The following is a 23,633-nucleotide window of genomic DNA, read 5'->3' on the forward strand; positions in this document are numbered from 1 at the left end:
GAGCCTGACCATTTCTGTGTTGTGTTCCTCCGTCTGTATTGTTTTGAGTCTTGAACGGCCATGAAACTGCATCACTCGACATCACATGAAGTTTGAAATATAAGCTGAACCGAAACAATTAGACAGAAAAGAAACATGGTTCGGTGTCATGTATATCCAGGACTGGACTACGTTAATGATACTCTAAAGCAATTACGAAACAAAAAGCAATAATAATTATTCATCGATCATGTGAGATTTAAAAGGTGTTGAAAGATCAGGAAATTTCACTTCGATTCAGGTTTATCTAGAAGCATAAGCATAAGAAAAATCATCACAGCCTTCACAAAAACAGGGATGCCTTGTGTGAGAGTGTTTTTTATTTGATAAAGGAATAATGCTGAAACCTTAATGACATGTATGAATGCATTATGCCCTCGTTTGAAAAAAACAAAACGTTAATTCAAGCAAAAGGATGTCTATCATGATGCAGGGTGAGTCACTGCTCGTGCTGTTCTGGTCGCATATTTAAGCATTTTACCCAGTGACTGATGACTGGTGAGTGGTTCATACTCATCAGCAGTATTAGTGTGTTTACTCAAATGTATGACAGTCTACAGAGTGCAGAATTGGGTTTATATTGCTCTCAGATATTGCTCCCATAGTTGTTTATTTGATTCCTTTTACTGTTATAGAGTCATGAAGTCATTTACACTGCTACCAGTTGTAATGTAAGTGTGGCAGGGTCCATTTGGGAACATAATTTATTTATGCGTTTATCTTAGTGACAGGGAAACGGCTAGAATTTTACCCTCAAAAAACAGTGGGAACTTTTTACCCTATAGGAAGAAAACTACTGTATATTCCACTAAAAGTCACCAACTCACTGATTATCTATAAAGTTTGAATCTCAGGGTCACCAAACTGACAATACTGTACCCCAATACAAGCCCATTTAAATGAGATAAATGTAAGATGCTCAACAGAAGAAATGTGAAGAAGTTGATTTTTCAACTTTTGAATTTTATTCCTTTTGTTTTTGTTTTTTCTAATATAGAGCAATTTAATAGTTTAATTTTGTAATGAATAACATGCCAGAAATGTTTCATTCACACACTCGTTCACACCTGGGGCTAATTTTAGTGTAGACGATCCAGCATGGGTTTTTATTTGGAAGAACCTGGAGGAAACCCATACAGTATGGGCACGAGGAGAACCAGCTAAACTACCTGCACAGACACAAACCCGAGCTCAGGTTCAAACAAGGACCCAAGAGCTGTGATTCAGCAACACTATCCAGGTCACCCATGAGGAATACAGTGGTTTTATTACTGAAGCACTGATGATTGGACTGTGTCATTCTCAACCCACATTTAATTACACCTTAAAGTTTTAAAATACTGAATAACAACATGGTAGTACAGTGGTTAGAGTTGCTGACTCAAAGATTCTTTGATCCTTTGAGCTTCCAAACAGGATAAAGTGCTTACTGAAGACGAATTAAGGAATGAATAATGTGAATGTGTTCCTCATAAAAAAAACAGTGCCAACTCTACTGTACTTCCACATTTCCTTATAAAGTATCCTATCAGTCAACCTGATCTAGTTAGTTAGTTCGTATGTGTAATATTTACCTCAGGATACCACAGGTAGCTTGCTGCCAAATGCAAAAGCAAGCTGAATAATCAGAACTCCAGAGGTGGCAGTTCGGCCTTACAGTTAAAATAAGTTTTTGGCTAGGATTATAGTATTTCCTCAGTAGCAAAACTCCTTTTTGACTTCATTCTGGCTTTCACAATAAGTGGCCCAACCGTAAAAGTTATTGCATCCAACCTCAGCATAGTTTCCTAGTCATCATTACGTTTGTGTGTGAAGATTTGCGTACAAAGATAAATGACTAAGCAGCGATTAAGCAAATTCATCGTACTCACTGAAAGGGATTTTGAAATGAGAACATAACTCATGGTATCTGTATTGCCCATTTGAAGAAAGGAATAAAGGTTCAAGCCCTTTTGTGATTTTATCCCTTTTGTGCTTTCTCTAACCCTTACCCTTTATTTCTTTACTATGTGTATAGTAGTAGCAGATGTTGTATTTTTCTATGAGTAATTAAACAAGGACATACTGTATAACAAACAGGAAACATGTGGTTGAGAACATGGGCGCTGACCTCCAGCCACCCAAACTGTCCAAACCTAAGGATGTATCTTCTCTTCTATACCTTAGACAAAGGGTGTCTAATTTTATCTATAAAAAGGGCCAGCACAGTTCCAGGTTTTCATTCCAATGAAGTATGCTTTATGAAGCAAACCTAAATTCTGCCTATTTATTTAGTTGATCTTGTTTCAGTTAAGGCTTTGAGGTGAGGCTTCTAACATTGAGGTGTGGCTTCCGTTCTTTCTGTATAAGACTGTACACCCATGTCCTAGGCATTGGAGGTTGCATAATCTAATGAACTAATACATTCACCAGATGCTACTGTCAGGATGTTGGCTAGTCATGCTGGTGGAAAAAAAACATTGAGTCAGACGATACAGAAAGCAGCTAAATGTGCTATGTTAGCCTGAAAATAATAATAGATTATTTCAATTTTCACTTAGAGTCAGCTGAACAAAGACTACCCTGGGAAAATTGAACTGGGAAAAGACTACCATTGTAATTTCTTTTGCTTTAACGAACCTTTAACACTTTGTTTCACTTTGGATGAATATTTGCCAAGGCTGTTTTTAATCCCACTCCTACCCAGTCCTGAAGGAATTCCTCCTGCAGTTATTTTTATTGCCCTTTAAAGCTAAATAAAACCCTTTGCACTGTGGCAGAGTGAATTCGTTTATAACCAGCACTGTGTGAAAGAGCGCTCTCAGAGCCACGGGTTGCACATCACCATCCGATCCTACATAGCTAGTCAGAGTCAGATCATCAGAGCATGTCGGCTCAATGACGTCGGTCCAGACCTGTTTTTGGATGCTCTTGAGGCTGAACACGGCGGGAAACTTTTCCAACACTGGAACACATTCATGAAAAAGAATTTCTACACCATTTCTACATCCTTTTTTTATCCACCAGCTCATCTAAATGAGTGCATTTTAAAAATCAGTATTTAAATATTCAATTAAATTTTTAATTCAATTTATTTGTATAGCACCTTTAACAATTTCCCATTGTCTCAAGCATGGAAACAGAAGAGAGAGAGAAATAAATAAATATATATTAATAAGATAAATAAGTGAATATATACAATTAAAGTTTAAAATTAATTTAAAAATTTAGAATACTATACAGTATCAGAATCAGATTAGAATCAGAAAGGTCTTTATTGCCAAGTATGTTTTCACATACGAGGATTTTTTTCTAGTACAGGAGCTCCACAGTGTAAACAGAATGGCAATGATAAGAAATGAACACATATATAATAGACAGTTGTACAGTATGTACAGTGGAAAAAAAGAATGTGCAAATTGAAATATAAATGTGCAAGTTCAAATATAAATGAGTACTGTACTTGTAAACAATGTAAGGATAGCGTTTGTTCTGTGTATGTTAGGTGTTCATCAGATGTATGTTACGTATATCTATCCCTACTTGAATAGTTTAATATAAAATTCACTGATTTATTATTTACTTTGTAGCCTGTTAACAGAAATGGGCAGAAATGTTGACAGAAATTGGCTTTGGTTTATTCAATAGGTACCTCATTCTAAATTCTGGATTTCTGGAATTTCTGGAATCCCCTGAGATTTCTCAATAGATCTTTTATTTTTTATACTGACAAAAAAAAAAATCAAAACTGTAATTTATAAAAAGACTAGCTTTTCCACTTCTCATGTGGGCAGTACAGTAGGCTAGATGTTCATTTACTGTAAGTCCTACCAGAAAGGGTGGTGCTGTAATCATAAGCATTTGCGTAATACAGTTAAAAGCAAGTCCACTGCCACGGTGCTTCGCTCTCCAGTTGTTTTAGTGGTTTTTTTTAGCTTTTTCTGTTTTTTGTTTCCATTCTATCATCTATAGCACAACTGTACATACGATTTATGTACTTTTCCAGTTATTTTTTTTACATTTTTTTTGTCTATTTGTATTTACATATGTGTATTTTTATTATTTTTTTTATTCTCGTCTTATGTTTATCGTCTGTGTACTGGAAGCGTATGTCACTAAACCAAATTCCTTGTATAAAGCTCCTTCTGATTCTGAACAGGAGCAGTGGTTATCATAGTTAATGTGTGACAGGCAGGGTGGGAGTGAGAGCACCAGGCTATTGGATTAGAGGCTAAGCATTATACACACTTCTGAACTTGGGAGTATTTACACCACTGCAGTCAGCTTGCACATCTGTCTAATTGTAAACAGGTAGGTTTGTCTGAAATACTTTTCTGGTCTGTTTAATAATCAAGTAAAATAATCTGCTATTTCTAAAGCTGTTTAAACTGCCTAATTTAGTATACTCAGTGACACAGATGACATTTTTTATAACTTATATTGCAATTATTATTTCCAAAGATGATTTGATAAGAAATGCCATAATCAATTAATGTGATAATCTGATGAAATCATTGCAGTCGTATAAACGCTCCAGACAGACATAATATTCAGGTGATGATTCAGCAGTCTTTGCAATGCGCTGTTTGAACACAGAGTCGATATTACTAAAATTAGAACAGTCCTACCATTGGTGCAGCTGATGCAATGTTTAGGTTTCCTGTATATCAGTCTCCGTCACATGCAGCTGACAGCTTCACAAGCACATCACACGAGCAGAAGGATGTCACAAACAATGGGCCGCAGTAGCTTCCCAGAGATGATCATCAAGAAAAGGGATGGCAGTCAGCTGAGCGCAGAGGAGATCCATGACTTTATAGATGGAGTTACATCTAATACCATGCAACAAAGTCAAATAGGTGAGACTCTACAGTATATAAACATCCTGTTAGAGAGCTCAGTCTTTCTCTAGAGGCACGTGAACAGCATATAGAGCCACACTGTCTCTAGCCCTCTAGCTTGAGCCAGACAATTCAGCTAAATTATTAACATAAATGTACAGGATGTAATGCAGTGTGAGAGAAGACCTGCTAAGGAAGACAAGAATATTTCTGTTTAGAAGACTAGAGGCACTGAATTTATCGTTTGTAGTTCATCAGAATTTACTGAATTACTTTTTATCCCTTAGTTCTGTGGTCTTATAGAGGAACGTTGTTTCATTTAACTGTGTACTACATCAGCTTTATATGGCCAATAAGACTATAAAAGCCTCTTGACTTTGTGACTTGACTTCTTATATATAGAATGTAACGTTCTATATATCAAATATAATGTTATCAGTCACACAAAATCTATTTTTAATATATTTTTTGATTTATTATGATGGGACTGGAATGGGGCTACACTTCTGTAAGCCAATCCAAATTGAACTTGAGAATAAATATAAAGGTTCATTAATGCTCACAAATGTAATTTATTTTTGAACTGGTTAAACTGGTTAAGGCTGAACTGGTTAAGGCTGAACTGGTTCTTTAGGCTGAACTTTACATGACGTTACATGATGCAATGTTAGGCAGAGATTTAAATATAAGGAGAGTAAGACATGAAAAAAATTATATTATAGTAGGTTATATTAAAATTATAGTAATAGCAATATGTTTTACACATAATAATGTGTTTTCTAGGTGCAATGCTTATGGCCATTTGGCAGAAAGGCATGAATTTTGATGAAACTTTGAAACTGACAGAGAAGATGATGAAGTCAGGTGAAGTTTTGCATTGGTCCAACGAATGGCTTGTGGTGGATAAACACTCGACTGGTGGGGTCGGGGACAAAATCAGCCTTATACTGGCCCCTGCTTTGGCTGCTTGTGGGTGCAAGGTGAATAGACATGTTTCTTATCAATTACATATTTTAATACAGTATTTATGGACTAGTGATGAATTCAGAACTGTTATCTAATTAGTTTCTGATCCATGCAGGTCCCTATGATAAGTGGACGTGGACTGGGACACACTGGAGGCACACTAGACAAACTAGAGTCCATCCCAGGTTTCAAAATCAACCTGACAGTAGATGTGGTACAGGACACGACAACTTCCCATTAATATTACTTAAACCACAGTGATGTTAAATTCTTAAATCTGATTGGCCAGAGAGTGCAAACAAAAACAGATTTAAAGCAAACAATCAAAACTAATCTTAAATGAATCAAAGTAGATTGTTTAGCATTTGCAGTCAGATTACATTAAGTTATCAGTCTACCAAATACCTGCTAAACTAGACATGAAATGACCTTGGAGGGTGCTGTGCTAGGAACCCTTTCAGAAGTAGCATGTGTTTGTGTGGGTGTGCAGGTGAAGCAGACACTGCAGGATGTAGGCTGTTGCATTATAGGTCAGACAGAGACTCTGGTACCTGCTGATCGTATCATCTACGCTATCAGGGACATCACTGGTACAGTGGACAGTGTCCCACTTATCACAGGTGAGAGCAGATAAAAAAATGAATCAACACACTGTATTGATGGCTTGTGTCTTATGTCTCTGATGTGTGTAATTGTTTAGTTGTCCTTTTTTTTTTTGTTACAGCATCAATAATGTCAAAGAAGGCAGCTGAAGGTTTAAGTGCACTTGTGTTAGACGTGAAGTTTGGTAAAGCTGCTCTCTATAAAGACCTGGAGAGCGCTCGTTGCCTTGCCCAGTCACTGGTGAGACATGTCTGTGAGTGTGAGGTGAAACACCTGAGTGAGAGAGAGAGTGAGAGAGAGAGAGTGAGAGAGAGAGAGAGAGAGAGAGAGAGAGAGAGAGAGAGAGAGAGAGAGAGAGAGAGAGAGAGAGAGAGAGAGAGAGAGACTTTGCTCTCAATAACCTTGGTTCTCTATCTGTAGGTTACAGTAGGAAACAAACTGGGTATAAAAACAGGAGCGGTGTTGAGCCGGATGGACGCTCCTATTGGCCGATGTGTTGGACATACTCTAGAGGTTTATGAAAGTTTGGAATGCCTTAAAGGTCATGGCCCTGATGACCTGAACAACCTGGTTACAACACTCGGTAAGGAGGGTTTGTCATGCAAGCTCAGAGTGATTTAAAGTGGGAAGTCTTTTACCAGTGTTTTTCTACATAATCCTTTACTTCCCCATTTTGTCAAGATTGCATATATAAGGACAAGCTATTTTCTCCAAACTTACTTCTAAAAGACCTCATAACAATATAAATGAGAAAATTTGTTACCAAAGTTGGTCTTACATAGTTTGGGTTCTAGTGCCAACATTTGCACTGCCACCTGTGACAGGGAACCAGTTAGAAACATCTGAGCTCTATCAAGGACACAAGTCAACCAGGAACTGCTTATGTATGCAGAAAAGGGCAGAGAGTACATTTAGTAGCTGGTATTTTATAGGGGTAGTAAGTTTTATTATTGGGGCTGGCTCGGACAAGACTAGGCAGATTACCAAATTGGTGAGAAAACAGAAAAAATGTACATGCTTTCACAAAAATTTAATTGTTCCTGGTAAAAAAAAAAAAAAGTCCAAATTACAGATTAAAGGTTGGGTCTCCGATATTTGAGAAATGCTTCAGAAAACTGAGATGGGCCACCAAACAAAACAAAAATCAAAACTAACGTGTAGCCAATGAGCAGAAAGGAGCGTGTCTTGTCAATATGCGGCGGAGAGTGTTCAGTGCGCATGTGTGACATTAGCAGAAAGCGGGTTTAACATTGACATGGAGGATAAAAACTAAATATCCATGTTAATATAGGATCAGCTTTCCTGTTACTAGCAAAACGTGGTTGTAGCTGCCTCTCTACATTACTACGATAGAAAAGAGGTGTTATTTGTGTAGTAACAGCGTTTAGCTCAGGAGTTATTGACTCGGTAAACTCCAATCTGTGAATATGTGGCCAACTTCCTGCTCCTTCAGTTCTCTCCAGCGCTGGAAAGCTGATCCTATATTAACACGTCCTACTTCTTGCCTTATCGTAAGCCTTTCTTCGCTTTCTTTCTTTGTTTTTATCCTACATGTCAATGTTAAAACCGCTTTCTGCTAATGTCACACATGTGCACTGAACACTCTCTCCGCCCATATTCACAAGACACGCTCCTCTCTGCTCATTGGCTACATGTTTGTTTTGATTTTTGTTTTGTTCGCTGGCCCGACTCAGTTTTCTGAAGCATTTCTCAAATATCGTAGACCCCACCTTTAACTAAACTAAAACCTGCCTATACACTTTCATTACAAATGTATTTTGAGTGAACATTTTCACTTTTTGATAATCATACAGACACTACAGAAGGTAGAGAGATAGAGATGATGTTGAAAAACTCTATAATATTCCTTTAAGATTAGATTTTTTTAAACCTGCCCTGAGAGATTTTTGTACATCATGTAACAAAGAAATAATGAACAGATAAACATCCATCTATCCACCCATCCATCAATCCCCATATGTATTTGGCCCTAGAATGGTTTCCCATCCACTTCCAACAAGGCTTTTTCAAAAACTCCTTGACTCAGTGGTTCCATCTGCTGGGTAAATCACTGCTAAGCTCTCACAGTGTGTTATGTGTACTGTAGGTGGCTGCCTGCTGCACATGAGTGGCCGATCAGATACGCCTGAGGATGGGCAGAAGGCAATCAGCGAGGTCCTGAAGAATAAGGAGGCCTTGGAAAAGTTCCAAGAAATGCTTGTGGCCCAAGGTGTGAAGGCGGAAATAAGCCGTTCCCTCTGCGCAGAAAATGCTGACTACTTTCAGTACCTACAGCGTGCACAGTACCACACAGAGATGAATGCACTGGATGATGGTAATATGTTTAAAATACTGTGTTTGATGTTAATTTGTTAATTGGTGGCTGACAGTAAACAACTCTACTGTGGTATAAAAAAATGCATGATATTGTTACAGTATTATGGACAGAATTGTGTCACTATTCAATGAAAGCATGTCTTATGAAGGCCAGCATTTAAAGTAGATGGTCAGCATGCCACTATATGATTTTTCAGGTTCAGTTTTGGGTATAGATGGTAAAGCCATAGCTGATGTCTTGCACAAGTTAGGAGCAGGACGCTCCAAAACTGAGGACCAGATCAACCACAGTGTAGGAGCAGAGCTCCTGGTAGATCTGGGACAGCAAATAAAGAAGGGTGAGTAGTAAACTTTGTGTGCGAGCATGATACGAGCACAGTTACCAAAGGACAGAATACCAAACTCTAACTTATCTGGCAGGTCAACCCTGGATTAGAATCCATCATGATTGTAAACAATTAAGCTCAAAGCAGCAGCAGGACCTGCAGGAGGCTTTGGACATTGGCAGTGCAGATGATTACCGGGACAGTCCTCGAGTGGCAGAGTTCATCCTACCACACTGATCTGTGAAAGGTTTTCACAATTATTCACCATCAGGTGCTCATTTCACTTACCCCCTGAGTTTTGGTGCTGCCAGTTACATAATCTGTCAAATGGAACTTACCTGTGTGAAATAAAATCACAGGAGACATCACATGATCTCATACATGCTGGGGATGTGGTACCTGGTTATGGTGTTAGACTAATATATCAGAAGGTTGTGAATTTGAATCCCAGTATTACCAAGCTACCACTCCTGTGCCCCTGAGCAAGGCCCTAAACCCTCAATTGCTCAGCTGGATAAGGGATTCTGGCAAATGCCATACATGTAAATACACATGGTTTTTAACACTCCTTTCCCTTTAAGACCTTGGAGTATGTTGAAGAATCTAGCTAAACAAACAAAATCTTGAAAACAAAAGACGTGTCCACCCACAAGTCCAGGACAAAGTTATGGTATTAAGCATTAAGTATTAATCACAGTTTGTTTTAAAGCCTTAAACCTTAAATATCTAGCAAAGAAAAGCATTGATTCAACTATTTAAACAGGCAATGAATATTAAAAAAATTCAATTCTATGTAGAAGTGTTTGTCTACCAGATCACCAAGATCACCAAGATCACCAAGCCAAGGCTGACTTCAACTCACCACCACCATGCTTCACTGTACGGATTATTCTTATTAGTTCCCAATTGTAACTATACAAATGTTTAAGGAGATTCTCACAAAAGCAACTATATATTATTGTAAGCAGGGTTATGGGAGGGATTTTAAGTATGAATTGGAGATTTCTCCTAAGAATGATTAGGAGATTTAAGTATGTATGTATTTTTCAGACATTATTTTGTGTAAAATTTATTTTACACGAATCGTCCTGGACAGTCTAAAAAATATTGTAACTAAATAAGTATAGTATATAAAGTATATAAAAGACAAATTTTACAATTTTATATTCATGGTGTCATTCAGCATTTGTAACTCTAAAATTAAACTTAAGAATTTTCAAAACTTTTTCTGACTGTAAATATTCTGTCTTAACTCAGCTTTGGTCTCTAAAGAAAGAAATGTCTTTCTAATTTTGCTTTGCTTTTCAAATAATAACAGCACTAATAGGGTTGTGTTTATTTTAGCATAGAATTAGCAAATATACAAAATGTGGTTAACTAGCATCCATGCTAGTTAGGGGAGGTCCTTAAGGTGTCGGATTACTGACATCGAATCACCAAGCTGCCACTGCGGCTGGGCTCGTAAGCAAGACGCTTAACCCTCATTAACGAGATAAATTACTGAATAAGGGCGTCTACTAAATGCTAACATTAAAGCCTTTCTAATCTTATCTTCTAATGTTAAGGGCTTTCTTTACATTCAGTCTGTTCAAAGTGACTTTTGCATTCATTCTCACCATTAAAAATAGATTTTTTTTGTCAGCTTCAGGAAATTCAGATGATGCAACTTCCATTTGTACATAAGATGTGTAAAATATTCACAATAGTTCATTGGGTGAAGTATTCAGGTAACAGGATTGGGTGAAGGTTGTTATAAGACTAAATAATACATTTTTCATAGTTTATAATGACTGAGATGGAAGAGATGTTTAAAGAACATGTCAAATGGACTCACACATTATTGCAAACGCAACATTTAGACCATATTTTATGGTTATATTTCATGGTAAAGTGTTTTACAAGAACAGTGCAGACAAAACTACCAGTCTGAGTTGGAGAGGTTTTATTATTTTAAAGTTTTTCTCTGAAACAAGCTCATAGGTTGTTCTGAAGGACATTATAACATTTCTCTCCTCCATGCTGTCAGTAACATTTATATCTTTTGTTGTCTATTCCTTGAGATGGCAGCAGAGGATCTTGCTTATAAGCTGATTATCTTTAACATCAGTGTTTCTCATCACAGCCCCAGAGATAGAGAAAAGAAAAAATGATGACTATAATATGAAAAAATTAATTACTATATTTAATGAACTATAAAATCTAGACATTTAATGTGATTTAACTCAACCCAGTGTCTAAGTAAAAAGATGAGGTAAGTAGTAATCATCACATACCTGTGCTTAATTCTACTGATGACTTTTTCCCTGTTGTAGTGAGCAACGAGAGATAAAAAGTGGTAGAGCCAAGAGAGAAAAAATAAAGCGTATTTTGTGTTCGCAAGCGTGCCTCCAATTACCTCTTTCCAGAACCTTCGGAGTCAAAAGATACAAAACGATTAGTCAGAAAAACAGGCCAGGTTTGTGGAGTGTCCAGGCTACAGCCTTCCTCTAAACAGTGTCTCCAAGCTGAGCTGTAGATTTCTTCAGATCTTTCAGAGTTTCTCTTGGATATTCTTTGACTAATCATCTTAATAAGAAGATTTTTTGGGTGGAAGAATTCTAGGCAAAGCCACAGCTGAGCCATATTCTTTCCATGCTTTAGTAACATGTTTAATTCTGTTATTATAATGTGCAAACCTTGGGAAACTCTTTTTCAGAACTTTGCCCCGGACTTGTTTTAACAGCTTCTCTATCTTCATGATGCTGTTTGTTTAGGTTTGTACTCCATGTTCTAGGGCTTCTAAGTCCATTTTAACCGGCATTGTGAGATGAACTCGACAATATTTACATAGAATATAATTCTTGCCATTCCACACTACAGCTTTCTATACGTTAGACATGAGCTAAAACTACAAATAGTGTCTTTGTTCCCTAAAAATAAACATGTTTAGACCATTTTTTAACAATTTATTTTGTTTTATTTTCACAAGTAAAAAAGTCAGGTTAAAAAAAAAAAAAGGGTCGGAATTTCTATTCCATTTCTGCAGACACTCCAAGCAATAAGAGTGGGGGTGGGGCAAGGGTTGGTTGGTACAGTGAAAAATACTGTGGATGTGGTTTGAACGAGTCTCTACATTTACCCTACTCTGGGGGAAAATTAGTGCACTACAGAGTTAAGTGGTTCCGCCCTTATATTCCCGAGATCCAACGCAGAGTCTGTTTCCTCATCGATTTCACCGATAACAGCCCTGTAACACAAACAGAGGTGCAGTTTCATCAACTGAACGTTAGAAGGCGCTACACATGGCTATTCACAGAAAAACGTGAAGCAAAGCCACATCTGCTTCTGTTCACACCTAAAAAAGGTCCTTCGTATGACTACTTTTCCCCCAATGTATAAGTTCAAAAGTGAAATGAAAGAAAAAGCACATTAGAAGAGATCAACGCCCACTCTTTACACTCACAGGCCAGTTTATTAGGAATACCTTCATGTAATTATCAAATTAGCCAATCACATAGCTGCAGCATGATGCATAAAATCATGCAGATGCATGCGATAAGCATCAGTTACTGTTCACATCAAACATCACATTGGTCAGAAGGTGTGCAGAATGATGCTTCTATTGTGACAGCTTGGTGGTGACTTTTAATATTTATGAAAGATTCCTCGGTTGTAGGCACTCTGTAATAATTACTGTGCTTTAGTAAAGTTTATCAACACAGGAAAGTCTTGAGAAGAGAGAAATTTAAGGGGATGGTAGAGAGTGGTGCACAGAGAGAGAGAGAGAGAGAGAGAGAGAGAGAGAGGCCTCACGTCTGCTGGTTGTGAGTGGTTGCCATGGACACTGTAAAACATCCATTTGGGGGAAAAAACGAATTTTCACACTTAGGCTAGTGAAGGAATGACTGTTTATTTTGTGCTTTCTTTCCCCACATCCAACATTTCTCAGCTATTAAACCGCACATGTCTAATTCCTCAAAGTTATCGCTGTAAGCTAAAGCTGGAGATGACTTATGTGCATGACTTACACATTATCTCCTCTAACGATGTACAGTCCCAGTACAACCTGCTCCACTCCCTGGGAGGAGCTGAACACACGCTCGTGGCTTTCATCTAAGATGAGGTTGATTGTCTGGTCAAAGCCCTTCAGCGTTCCCTGAGAAAAATACAAGAGATTAAAATGTCATTCTTTGGCTGTCACATTTAACCAGGGGTGGGATGGAATGACTGGTACGATAATGCACTCAAATCTTCAATAATAGGGACACGATTATTAATAATCATAGATTTTAAATGTTATGTGTAATGTGAGATTTTAAATGTTACCTATTTCCTTGATGCCACAAAAATATTTTAGATACAGCATTTAATAAAATGTACTAGAAATTATTTAATCTTCTGCAGTTAAAACAAGTGTTAAACCATTTCTGCAATAAAACGTTTCAGCGTCTTCAGTCAATCTGGGAATCTCCAGATTAGATCAGAGGTCGTGTAATGGTTCTGGATTTACATGAACTGGACCAAACCAACCTCCTAATTAATGCAACGCACACACGTCTGCAGTGAACTACATTGCTGGCCTAGAGTTTTATTTTAAAATCTATTGTGAATAGATTTTATTTTATTTGTATAACACTGGTGTATATTGTGGTGAGAAAAATCTCTGAGACGAAATCAGAAAAAAAAGCCCTAAGAGGAAACAAACTTAAAAGGGAAGCCACGCTTTTATAACTGCACACTATATAGTCATAAAAGCACCTGCACGACCAGGAAAGTCATTCTGGTATATCAAATAAAGTCTATATTGTAAAATAAATAAATACTCACCACAATCATTCGTCCATCTGATGTAATAATGGCACAAGTCCCTTCACAGTTCGGTCAAGGACATTTAAACAGCCTCAAATTAATACAATAATAATCACCCTCATCAATTCTCGACTTTATAGACAGCATGCTGAGTGTAGGATAAAAAGTGCACAACGTCTGAAACCTATAAAATATTTAAGTACCGTAAAAAAAAAAAAAAATTAAAAAAAAAAAAAAAGATTTTTTCAGATACAATTTAAATCTAGGTGAATCTCCAGAATTTAGTTATTTTTTCCCTTTGTTACAACCTTGTCAATATTTTGCATCTGATCTTAATTTTATTAATCCGCAGACTCTCAAATCTTACCAGCTCTCAAGAAGTATTAAGGTAAAAGCATTTGAAGTTATTTTATATAAGGAAAAATTTACACTGAACAACTTGCTGATTAATTTAATTGGCCATGTACCCTTGGATGGCACTCAACATAATTCTGGATTAATTGTTTCACGTTTCCTAAAGTGCTCTTGCTGCATCTCTTCCTAGAGAGTGAGTGATGCAGCGGTGCTTTAGTTTTGTCTGGCTCTTACACTTCCTCATCCATACACTCAAACACACCAATATCAAGCTTAATTCTAACACCACCACCACCATGTAAATCACGAGTCTTGGAATGGACTCAAACGACTCAAATAACTGCAATGCATTCTAGTGTCCACTGAACATCTCTGTAAAACGGTGAACGACTAAAAATAGTCTATGCTTTAGTTTTTAGCCACAAGAACAAATTAGCAGCAAAAATGTCACTATTTTATCGAAGGAAGTGTTACTTTAATGGCGTACTCAAAAATAGAAATGCAAACCTTTGTATTCGACTTATTTATTTAAAATACTACATGTTTCTGAACCTCACATATTGACGTACGTTTAATGACCGAATCAAAGCACCAATAAACGTTTTATTGAAACCAACACAAACATTAGCGTTGCTAATCAAAGCGCTAGCAATGTAAATAATTCCTCACATTTACTAGACACAATGAACAGGAAACAGACCAACATCTATATTAAAACCTTAAGCAGAGATATTTAATTAGAAACACCGAACATAACCAGACCTGAAAGACAAGCAAGTCAGTAGCTAATTGTGTTAGCTGTTAGCTTAGCTTGCTAGCTAGCTTAGCGAACATACAGAGCTAACGAGCTAAATGCGTGGTTTCAACCACATTATAACAGCACAGAGACAAAAGGATACGGTTAATGTAACTCTCAAGAGCGGTCGACATCTCCACTGGTGTTATATCCCGTCCAGAATTGACTTATTTTTCACTCTTGCACTGAACATAAGCTAAATTGTGCTGCTGAAGTAGCCGGTAATGAAGTAGCAACAGACGTGACTATTTCATTACCGATCTGATCCAAACACAGGCATGGTTAATCGAGCGAAGAGCAGTCGTACTGTTCACACACTTGATTAGAGCATTCAGTGTTCCATTGCATGAAACGAATCGATGTAATCTCATGTGCCTGTACAAACTGTTTCATGCAATGAATGAGGTTATGAAAAGCAGCTTTATTAATCTAGCAGTGGTTTATCATCATTTAATGATTGCTGAGCATGAAGAATACTAAATAACCTCCATTAAATAAATAATTACGCATTATGCAATTATCCACAACAACACAAAGGCACCAAAATGCTCGGTTTGCACAGTCTAGCAATCTCCAAACCAAAGTACATGCCTTTACTGATTTATGTGTAACAGATTCAGAGTTGGGGGGCACGGTGGCTTAGTGGTTAGCACGTTTCCTTCACACCTACAAGGTTGGGGGTTCGATTCTTGCCTCCGCCTTGTGTGCGTGGAGTTTTCATGTTGTTGTTTTTTTTTTTGTTGTTTTTTTTAACAGTGTTTTATGCTCATGGTATCTTAAGTCTGTAACCTAGTGAACCAGAGTTAATGTATTCAGTGATAGAGACTTAAAAGCACTTTTGTACATCGCTCTGTGCATCTGCCAAGTGCATCTACCAAATGCTGTAAATGTAAATGTAAAAGCATCCTTAGGAAGATTTGGTAGATTTGGATGGAATGATATATGTGGCACTAGAATTTGGACTTAAGCTTTATTAATGATAATCCTAATGTTTGTATTTTTTAGATCAAAATTTAAACTCAGTTTTACATCCATAAATATAAAAGAATTGTACAGTCCAGAGGAACTGTGTTGTGCCATAGGAGCATAGGATCAGTGTGTAATTTGAGAACCCATCAATTTTAGCATCATCCATCTGGACATTGTTGTGTGTTGTATCTATTGGAAACATTAGGGAACATTAGAGTGGCTCGCTTTGTCTTGTACAAAAACTCCTCAGGTGAGTATATTCACAATGAGACAACAGCTCAGTCGGATCTCTAGAGCCCTAGCCCACTGAGACATGCAACAGTGATCTTCCTACACGTGTTTCCTCCACCTATCAACTACCGTACACCACAAGGGTCTGCTATAGTCCAAAGATGACCTGCACGTCCTTGTATAAATTACTGATTTTGTTGTTGGTGATTGTAAATCCCAGGTGCTTTCAATCCTGAAAAAAAGTATTTGCCTCATCACCTATGTCTGTGAATCTGTTACCTGTTGTTTGAATCCATGAATCCAGGAAACATCCTTGAATTGAAGAACCATTCGTAGACAATTCTTGCATGTAGAATCCTTTTTGTTGATGATGGGCACTCAGAAAGGTGAAGCAGCTTTTCCTAAGGGGCTTCCAGACTGCAATTTGACCCTGTAGTGACGTACTGGTTTCTACCCAAGATCATATCACACAAGTTTATAAATCGATCGGTACATGTTCAGACCAGACAGCAGTTATTCAATCCCAAGAACTGATCATCTGTCACAGGGGAAACACTCTGGGGACTCCCTTATCTAGGCAGAGATTGATCCACTGGGTGGTGGATGTTAGCGCCATGGACAATAGACATAGACTACTGTGTCATGCCAATTTATGAGGTTTTATCTCCTTCAATTTCTCTAGCTGTCTAGTTTATAGCAAAAAAGACAATTTCTAAATAAAATGCATAAATAAACGAACCAATAAATAAGACAGTTATTAGCAATTATTTGAAACCATGTACACAAATTATAACACAGATGAGTTAATATAGAAACCGTACAAATAATTATCAAGCATCATCCTAGATACTGTTTGAAGAAAAAGAAATAGACAAGTTTTTTGCAGTTCATTTCTTTCTATATTCCCTTCCTGTTGTGAGCACAGACCTCCACTTGCTAGCCAACGATACCCATACTGCTGTTCGGTACCAGGATGAACTCCTCAGAGCGATTGCCAGACCTTACTCTTTTGTTGTGAAACCTGGGCTTCTCTAGTTGAATGACAATGACCAGCCTCATGTGGCCAGAGAGTGCAGCGTGTTTCTAGATGACGAAGGCATTTATGCTATTGACTGACCATCACATTCCCCAGAACTGAATCCATTTGAGAACCTCTGGGACATTATGTATCGAAGCATGGGAAGCCATTAGGTAGCACTACAAACTCTTCAGGAACTCACCGATGCCCAGAATCCAAACCTAGAAGGAGATCCCCAAGATACCATCTCATCAAGAGCCTGGGGTGGGATGTGGTATGGGATGTGGTATGGGATATGGTATGGGATGTGGTATGGGATATGGGGTGGGATGTGGTATGGGATGTGGTATGGGATATGGTATGGGATGTGGTATGGGATATGGGGTGGGATGTGGTATGGGATGTGGTATGGGATATGGTATGGGATGTGGTATGGGATATGGTATGGGATGTGGTATGGGATGTGGTATAGGATGTGGTATGGGATGTGGTATAGGATGTGGTATGGGATATGGTATGGGATATGGTATGGGATATGGTATGGGATGTGGTATGGGATATGGTATGGGATGTGGTATAGGATGTGGTATGGGATATGGTATGGGATGTGGTATGGGATATGGTATGGGATGTGGTATGGGATATGGTATGGGATGTGGTATAGGATGTGGTATGGGATATGGTATGGGATGTGGTATGGGATATGGTATGGGATGTGGTATAGGATGTGGTATGGGATATGGTATGGGATGTGGTATGGGATATGGTATGGGATGTGGTATGGGATATGGTATGGGATGTGGTATAGGATGTGGTATGGGATATGGTATGGGATGTGGTATAGGATGTGGTATGGGATATGGGGTGGGATGTGGTGTGGGATGTGGGTAAGGTGTTGGACTCCAAATTCAAAGGTTGTGAGATCACTCCCCAAGTCCACCAAATTGCCACTGCTGGGCCCCTAAGCAAGGCCCTTAATGCTCAGCTATATGAAAAATTAAATAAAAATGTATGTCACTCTGGATAAGTGTGTCTGCCAAATTCAGTAAATATAATTTATAAATATGAGTGTGTCCAGACATTGTGGGGAGTGCATACAGACACATGGGGGCCATATACACTACTGACTTACTCTATGAGTTGCCAGGGTGAGATTTAAGTGTTCCCTTAATTTTCAGCAGTGTATATACTCTTATATTTATATGTATTTTGCCTTTACAATTAGCTAAATATATACACACATTATTATTATTATTATTATTATTATTATTAGTAGTAGTAGTAGTAGTAGTAGTAGTAGTAGTAGTAGCAGTAGCAGTAGCAGTAGTAGCAGTAGTACATATAATATTTTAATAATTATTATTAGTTTGTTTTTTTTTGGTTGTCAATGAATGAACCACTCACACACTCACACACACACACACACACACACACACACACACACACACACACACACACACACACACACACACACACACAATGAATGTCAAGGTTAATGATTATGTTGTGTTATAAGGAAGTGAACTTCAGTCATGAGGCTGATCGCTTCTGGTAAAACAATCCAAACAGACAGGTAAGATCTTGATAATAAGAAGGAGAATAATAAAAGGTAGGAAAAAGTAAGTTTTTCACTCAAGAAGATTTGTTTTGACAAAGCAAGTTTGTCAGCTCAGGTAAAAACAAAAGGTAAACGCCTCTCTACACACAGTACGACTCTGAATATTGTTGTTACTTTTGTGGTGGTTTGGTTTTAAACTTGGTTACCAGCAGCTATTAGCTTGTCTCCAACAACATGAAGGCTGAAGACAAACTGCAGATAGGAAAATTCCTTTTCATGCTGATCAACTCCTTTTTTGTGGTAAGATTTCTAGATTTCTAGTAAAACCAAACATGTAAAGTAAATATATTTAAAGTGAGATGTGTGTTTCTTTGTGAATGTTTGGTTGCTATGTTGTTGCTTTTTTTACATTACCTTTCTGTACCTTATATCTATCTTATATATGCTAACATGGCTAACACTTTTACAGGTCCTTGGTATCAGCCTGTTCGGATCATCTCTATGGATCTTATTCGACACAAGCAGTGTCATAACTATTTTAAGCAACGGTAAGCGTTCGTTTTCTTCTTCTTAATTAAGTAACACGGTGGTTCGATGCATCAGGTATGCGTGAGAAAGAGGTCTAGGAAGTGTAATTTGATCATTATGGACTCAGTAAGTTGTTTGCGTGTAAGCATGAGTGAGCAGGGTGCTGATTGTATGAGGATGCATAATGATAGTTTGCGTGTGGTCTCTGTTCTTCATAGAGTCGGATGTCAAGGTGGCGGCCGGAGGGCTGTTTGTCATCGGTCTGTTGGTTGTCGGTGTCTCTGTGTTGGGCTGCATTGGAGTCCATATAGAAAACAGATGTTTCATTGCAATTGTAAGTGTTGCTACATACTGCAATAAAACAATATACACTACAATTTTTGTTAAAAAAACAAAAAAAAACAAAACAAAACAAAAAACAACACTAATAAGTTACAGTATAAGCAAGTCATTGGTCAGGTCAAAATGCATACTGTGTGCACTCAAACAAAAAAAAGGTTCAGATTTTTAAGCTTTCCATTAAATTGTCCAAACACCAAATCATCACCAAATCAGCAGTGCAAGGCATAAAAGCTTCACTTAATGTTCACATCAAACACTAGAATGGAGAAAAATGTGATTGCACTGTTGTTTTTTTTATCATAGTAAGTTTGTTAATGAAGGAAAGATTGCTTTTGTCATCTTTTTCCAATCTTCTGTGCCCACTGTAGCCTCAGATTCCTGCTCCTGGCTGTTCAGAGTAGAATCTGATGTAATTTTCTGCTCTTGTATCTCATCCACATCAATCTTTGACATGTGCTGTGTTCTGAGATGCTTTTCTTATCTGCACAGTTGGGATTATTTGAGTTACTATATCAGTCTGGTTGTCCTGCTCGGACTTCTCTCATTACCAAGGACTTTCCATCCCCTACTGTATAACCTCTAGAGATGGCTGTGTGTGAAATCCCCAGGAGATCTGAAAAACTCACACTGGCACCAACATCCATGCCACAGTGATCACATCCCTGCATTTCATAACCATTTCCTCTATTCTGCCAGTGGAATGGAAATTAAATTAAGGGATGTTATTAATCAGTGTAAACAAATGAATAATTTTGTCTGATCTAAAATGAGTCAGAACTCTGTTGTCTTTCAGTGTGAGACGTGTGTTTTCCCCTCTGTTGATAACCTTACACTGAATTTTACTGGTTAAAGATAAACACCTTCATATTTTAGATGTTTATGAACAAGCACTTGGGGCGTCTCAGAGAGAAGAAATGGGTTTGATATCAACGTTTCCTTTAAAGATATATTAACAATAATATATTATATATTATACTATTATTATATATTATTCATTCATTCATTTTCTACCGCTTATCCGAACTTCTCGGGTCACGGGGAGCTTGTGAAACACTACACAATCCTTAAGCCCTGAGTGTCTACTTTCATATCAGCTTCATTTTATCCACCACTGTGGAGTGAGACATGACAAAGGCATTCAATGCTGAACGTAAACACAAAATTCCATATTTTTGGCCTTTGGTATAAAAAATCTCAGTTTTGTTGATTATATGTAATACATGATTGTCTGATTGGATAAATGTATGAATGATAATGAAGTGGATGGTGAACCTTTACATTATTCTACTGTTTGTTTGTTTTTTCTCCATCTTTTCCAGTACATGGGCTTTTTAATTGCCATCATTTTTGGTGAACTTTTCATCACTTTCTTGCTATTGCTTAAATGGAGTCCAGTAAGTTTTTCAATTAAATTCAATTTCATTCAATTCAATTTTATTTGCGTAACAATGCACATTGTCTCAAAGCAGCTTAACAGAACCTAAAGAAATATAGTAGAAAAAGTTCAAGATTAATAATAGGCTTATATTTAAATGTGTTTGTATTTGTCCCTAATGAACAAGCCTGAGGTGACGGTGGTGAGGAAAAACTCCCTTAGATGGAAGAGGAAGAAACCTTGAGAGGAACCAGATTCAAAAAGTGAACCTCATCCTCATCTGGGTGACACTGGAGGGTGTGATTATAAACTGTTATAAACACCGGAGAGTGTTATTATGAATACAGTCTGACAACAGTGTATTGATCCTCAAAGAATACATGTAGTCGGCATCTTCTCTTTGAATGTCTAAAATCTAATAGCGTACAGTCAGAGTGTACATAGCAGTGTATTGACTATGCCAGGGGGAAAAACAGAGCTAGCGACCAATTTATTAGACCCTTTTGGCTTATGACGGATTTAACACAGTGCTGTCTGTGTGTGTAATCACATGATCATTACTAAAACTACAAACTGTTGTAGAAAGGACATTATTTACATTGACATTATTTTTCGTCCAATGTCACCCAAATGAGGATGAGGTTCCCTTCTGAGTCTGGTTCCTCTCAAGGTTTCTTCCTCATATCCTCTCAGGGAGTTTTTCCTTGCCACCGTCACCTCCGGCTTGATCATTAGGGAAAATTGTTAGAGAGTAAACTTTACATTTTTGATTCTGTTACTATACTTCTGTAAAGTTACTTGGAGACGATGTGAATTGTTAAAAGTGCTATACAAATAAATTGAACTAATTACATTTCTCTGATCCTAATTACACGCTACAAAACCACTTATACACTCAGACCTAATACTGAATGTGTTAGGAAATCATTTTAACACACTGAGACAAAAAAAAACTTCTGCTTCGGTTTAACAGATCGAAAAGTTTTTGTCTGAAAGTGTCGATGCCATCATCAGCAAGTACGGGGTTAACGATACACAATCCACCTGGAGTCTTCTGGACAGGGTGCAGCAGTCTGTACGTACTGATTATACGTTGTATGCGTTATTGGATGAAGCCTAATGATTAACCGTAATGATTTTAGTCTGTTTGTAAATGCCTGCAAATAAGTTTAAAGTTAATTAAAAGCATGGCTGGTTTCCATCATCTTTATGGTCTTGCTCTGTAATGCGTGTGCTTTTCTCTAGGCAAAATGCTGTGGCAGACAGAATGCCAGCGACTGGGAGACAAACAAATTTATTCAGCTCCAGAACGCGTCTAATATTTATCCCTGTTCTTGCTTTAACGGGAGCTGCCCTGTATTCTTAGCTGGGGAGATATACCAGTTTGGAAATGGTACTCATATCTACACAACGGTATTATGTTATGTTATGTTATGTTATGTTATGTTATGTTATGTTATGTTATGTTATGTTATGTTATGTTATGTTATGTTATGTTATGTTATATGTTTTATGTTTACATCACAAAGCGTTTTTTTCCAGAAATATATCACAATGAATTATAGATCCTGGAACTGTTGTGATTGTTTCTGGTACAGGGTTGTGAGAAGAAACTAAAGGACTGGTTTGGACAGAATGTATTTGTGATCATAGGCATGGCCCTTGCTCTCCTAATCATTCAGGTATCTATGCTAAAATATAGGAAACATGTTTTTGAACTTTATGCACATGATACGAACCTCTTGCTGTTGCTGCTTTGTTCAGATACTGCAGTTTATTCTGGGAATACATATCTTCCGGAAGATTGTTCTTAGGATTAAAGATAAGCAGCCCAAAAATCTCCTCGATGAAATGGAAGAAAACCCAACACCAACAAGTTCTGACCCACAACAAAGTGATCTGGATTACACGCACCAGCCGACTCATGATGCTTATAATGAAGAACTTCCTCGTCAGAGTTCTTTCCAGGATCCTGATCCTCAGCTTCAACATCGACGCAACGTTCAAGCATACGACCAGAGACAGAACGATGAGTACGCAGACGTCAGAGAGAGTTACGATCAGTACGAAAGCCAAATTTATCAGCAGCATCATGGCTCTGAGCACAACCGTTACATCTATAACCAGAATCTTGAAGACGGTTCTAAACAGCAGTATAACGATGTGAGTTATGACCAGTTTCATGAGCGTGACCTGCAGCACAGACAGAGCTATAACGCCGATTACAATCGGCGTTATGTTCATGATGACGACATAACTTACTAGTCAACTCCAACATTATTGGCAAAAATTGACACAATAATTAAAAATATTCCAACCATGAAACTAAAGAAAATAGGAACAAAATAAAATTTGTTTAATTTTTTTTTCCAAAACAGAGACATAAACATTATTTACACTATTACAAAATATTAAAAACATTTACTATATATATATATATATATATATATATATATATATATATATATATATATATAAATATATATATAATTTCTCCATTGGCCAAACACTATTGCTGTTCTTACATACATATTATAGATCAAATTCTGTGCATTTTCTAGAGGGGTGCCAATACTTTTTATG

At 37.5% G+C, this 23,633-nt stretch overlaps 3 protein-coding genes across 7 annotated transcripts; 2 read left to right on the forward strand and 1 right to left on the reverse strand.

Annotated features, from left to right (window-relative positions):
• Nucleotides 1-3,833: 3,833 nt before the first annotated feature.
• LOC113645829 (thymidine phosphorylase) lies at nt 3,834-10,316 on the forward strand. 4 transcript variants are annotated; one of them, XM_027151720.2, is made up of 10 exons: nt 3,834-4,329; nt 4,674-4,877; nt 5,643-5,839; nt 5,941-6,039; nt 6,316-6,445; nt 6,550-6,668; nt 6,849-7,011; nt 8,536-8,763; nt 8,963-9,103; nt 9,186-10,316. In XM_027151720.2, exons 2-10 carry the CDS (start codon nt 4,700-4,702, stop codon nt 9,326-9,328), a joined length of 1,398 nt encoding a protein of 465 aa, XP_027007521.2. In that variant the 5' UTR covers nt 3,834-4,329; nt 4,674-4,699; the 3' UTR covers nt 9,329-10,316. The 4 variants fall into 4 exon arrangements, with proteins under 4 accessions (XP_027007521.2, XP_027007520.2, XP_027007522.2 ...); XM_027151719.2 differs by having other exon boundaries at nt 3,846-4,329; nt 4,690-4,877; XM_027151721.2 differs by having other exon boundaries at nt 3,847-4,329; nt 4,706-4,877.
• Nucleotides 10,317-11,016: 700 nt separating this feature from the next.
• On the reverse strand, nt 11,017-15,296 carry lsm8 (LSM8 homolog, U6 small nuclear RNA associated). 2 transcript variants are annotated; one of them, XR_007138707.1, is made up of 5 exons: nt 15,133-15,296; nt 13,898-13,938; nt 13,099-13,226; nt 11,365-12,317; nt 11,017-11,186 (listed from the first exon to the last, which is right to left on the reverse strand). XR_007138707.1 is itself a non-coding variant. In XM_027151722.2 (4 exons), exons 1-4 carry the CDS (start codon nt 15,161-15,163, stop codon nt 12,227-12,229), a joined length of 291 nt encoding a protein of 96 aa, XP_027007523.1. In that variant the 5' UTR covers nt 15,164-15,296; the 3' UTR covers nt 11,017-12,226. The 2 variants fall into 2 exon arrangements, 1 of the variants encoding a protein (XP_027007523.1); XM_027151722.2 differs by having other exon boundaries at nt 11,017-12,317.
• A 3,470-nt stretch (nt 15,297-18,766) lies between these two features.
• On the forward strand, nt 18,767-23,477 carry si:ch73-139j3.4 (tetraspanin-19). Its single transcript, XM_047804344.1, has 9 exons — nt 18,767-18,820; nt 19,015-19,105; nt 19,275-19,353; nt 19,552-19,667; nt 20,995-21,069; nt 22,024-22,125; nt 22,296-22,463; nt 22,649-22,732; nt 22,815-23,477. The coding sequence occupies exons 2-9, from the start codon at nt 19,040-19,042 to the stop codon at nt 23,313-23,315; spliced, it is 1,191 nt and encodes a 396-aa protein (XP_047660300.1). The 5' UTR covers nt 18,767-18,820; nt 19,015-19,039; the 3' UTR covers nt 23,316-23,477.
• Nucleotides 23,478-23,633: the final 156 nt, after the last annotated feature.

This window comes from Tachysurus fulvidraco, chromosome 19 (assembly GCF_022655615.1).
Source record: "Tachysurus fulvidraco isolate hzauxx_2018 chromosome 19, HZAU_PFXX_2.0, whole genome shotgun sequence".
Taxonomy (NCBI): domain Eukaryota; kingdom Metazoa; phylum Chordata; class Actinopteri; order Siluriformes; family Bagridae; genus Tachysurus; species Tachysurus fulvidraco.

Bases quoted from the DNA above. Each gene is read 5' to 3' on its own strand.
- LOC113645829 (XM_027151720.2), top strand. From the start codon at position 4,700: ATGCAGCTGACAGCTTCACAAGCACATCACACGAGCAGAAGGATGTCA. The intron at 4,878-5,642 runs GTGAGACTCTAC...TGTGTTTTCTAG, and splicing joins CATGCAACAAAGTCAAATAG to GTGCAATGCTTATGGCCATT. The intron at 6,040-6,315 runs GTACAGGACACG...GTGGGTGTGCAG, and splicing joins TCAACCTGACAGTAGATGTG to GTGAAGCAGACACTGCAGGA.
- lsm8 (XM_027151722.2), bottom strand. From the start codon at position 15,163: ATGTCGACCGCTCTTGAGAGTTACATTAACC. The intron at 13,939-15,132 runs GTATCCTTTTGT...CGAACTGTGAAG, and splicing joins TCTTGAGAGTTACATTAACC to GGACTTGTGCCATTATTACA. The intron at 12,318-13,098 runs GTAAGTCATGCA...TTTGTGTTACAG, and splicing joins ATCGTTAGAGGAGATAATGT to GGCTGTTATCGGTGAAATCG.
- si:ch73-139j3.4 (XM_047804344.1), top strand. From the start codon at position 19,040: ATGAAGGCTGAAGACAAACTGCAGATAGGAAAATTCCTTTTCATGCTG. The intron at 22,126-22,295 runs GTACGTACTGAT...GCTTTTCTCTAG, and splicing joins TGGACAGGGTGCAGCAGTCT to GCAAAATGCTGTGGCAGACA. The intron at 22,733-22,814 runs GTATCTATGCTA...TGCTTTGTTCAG, and splicing joins TTGCTCTCCTAATCATTCAG to ATACTGCAGTTTATTCTGGG.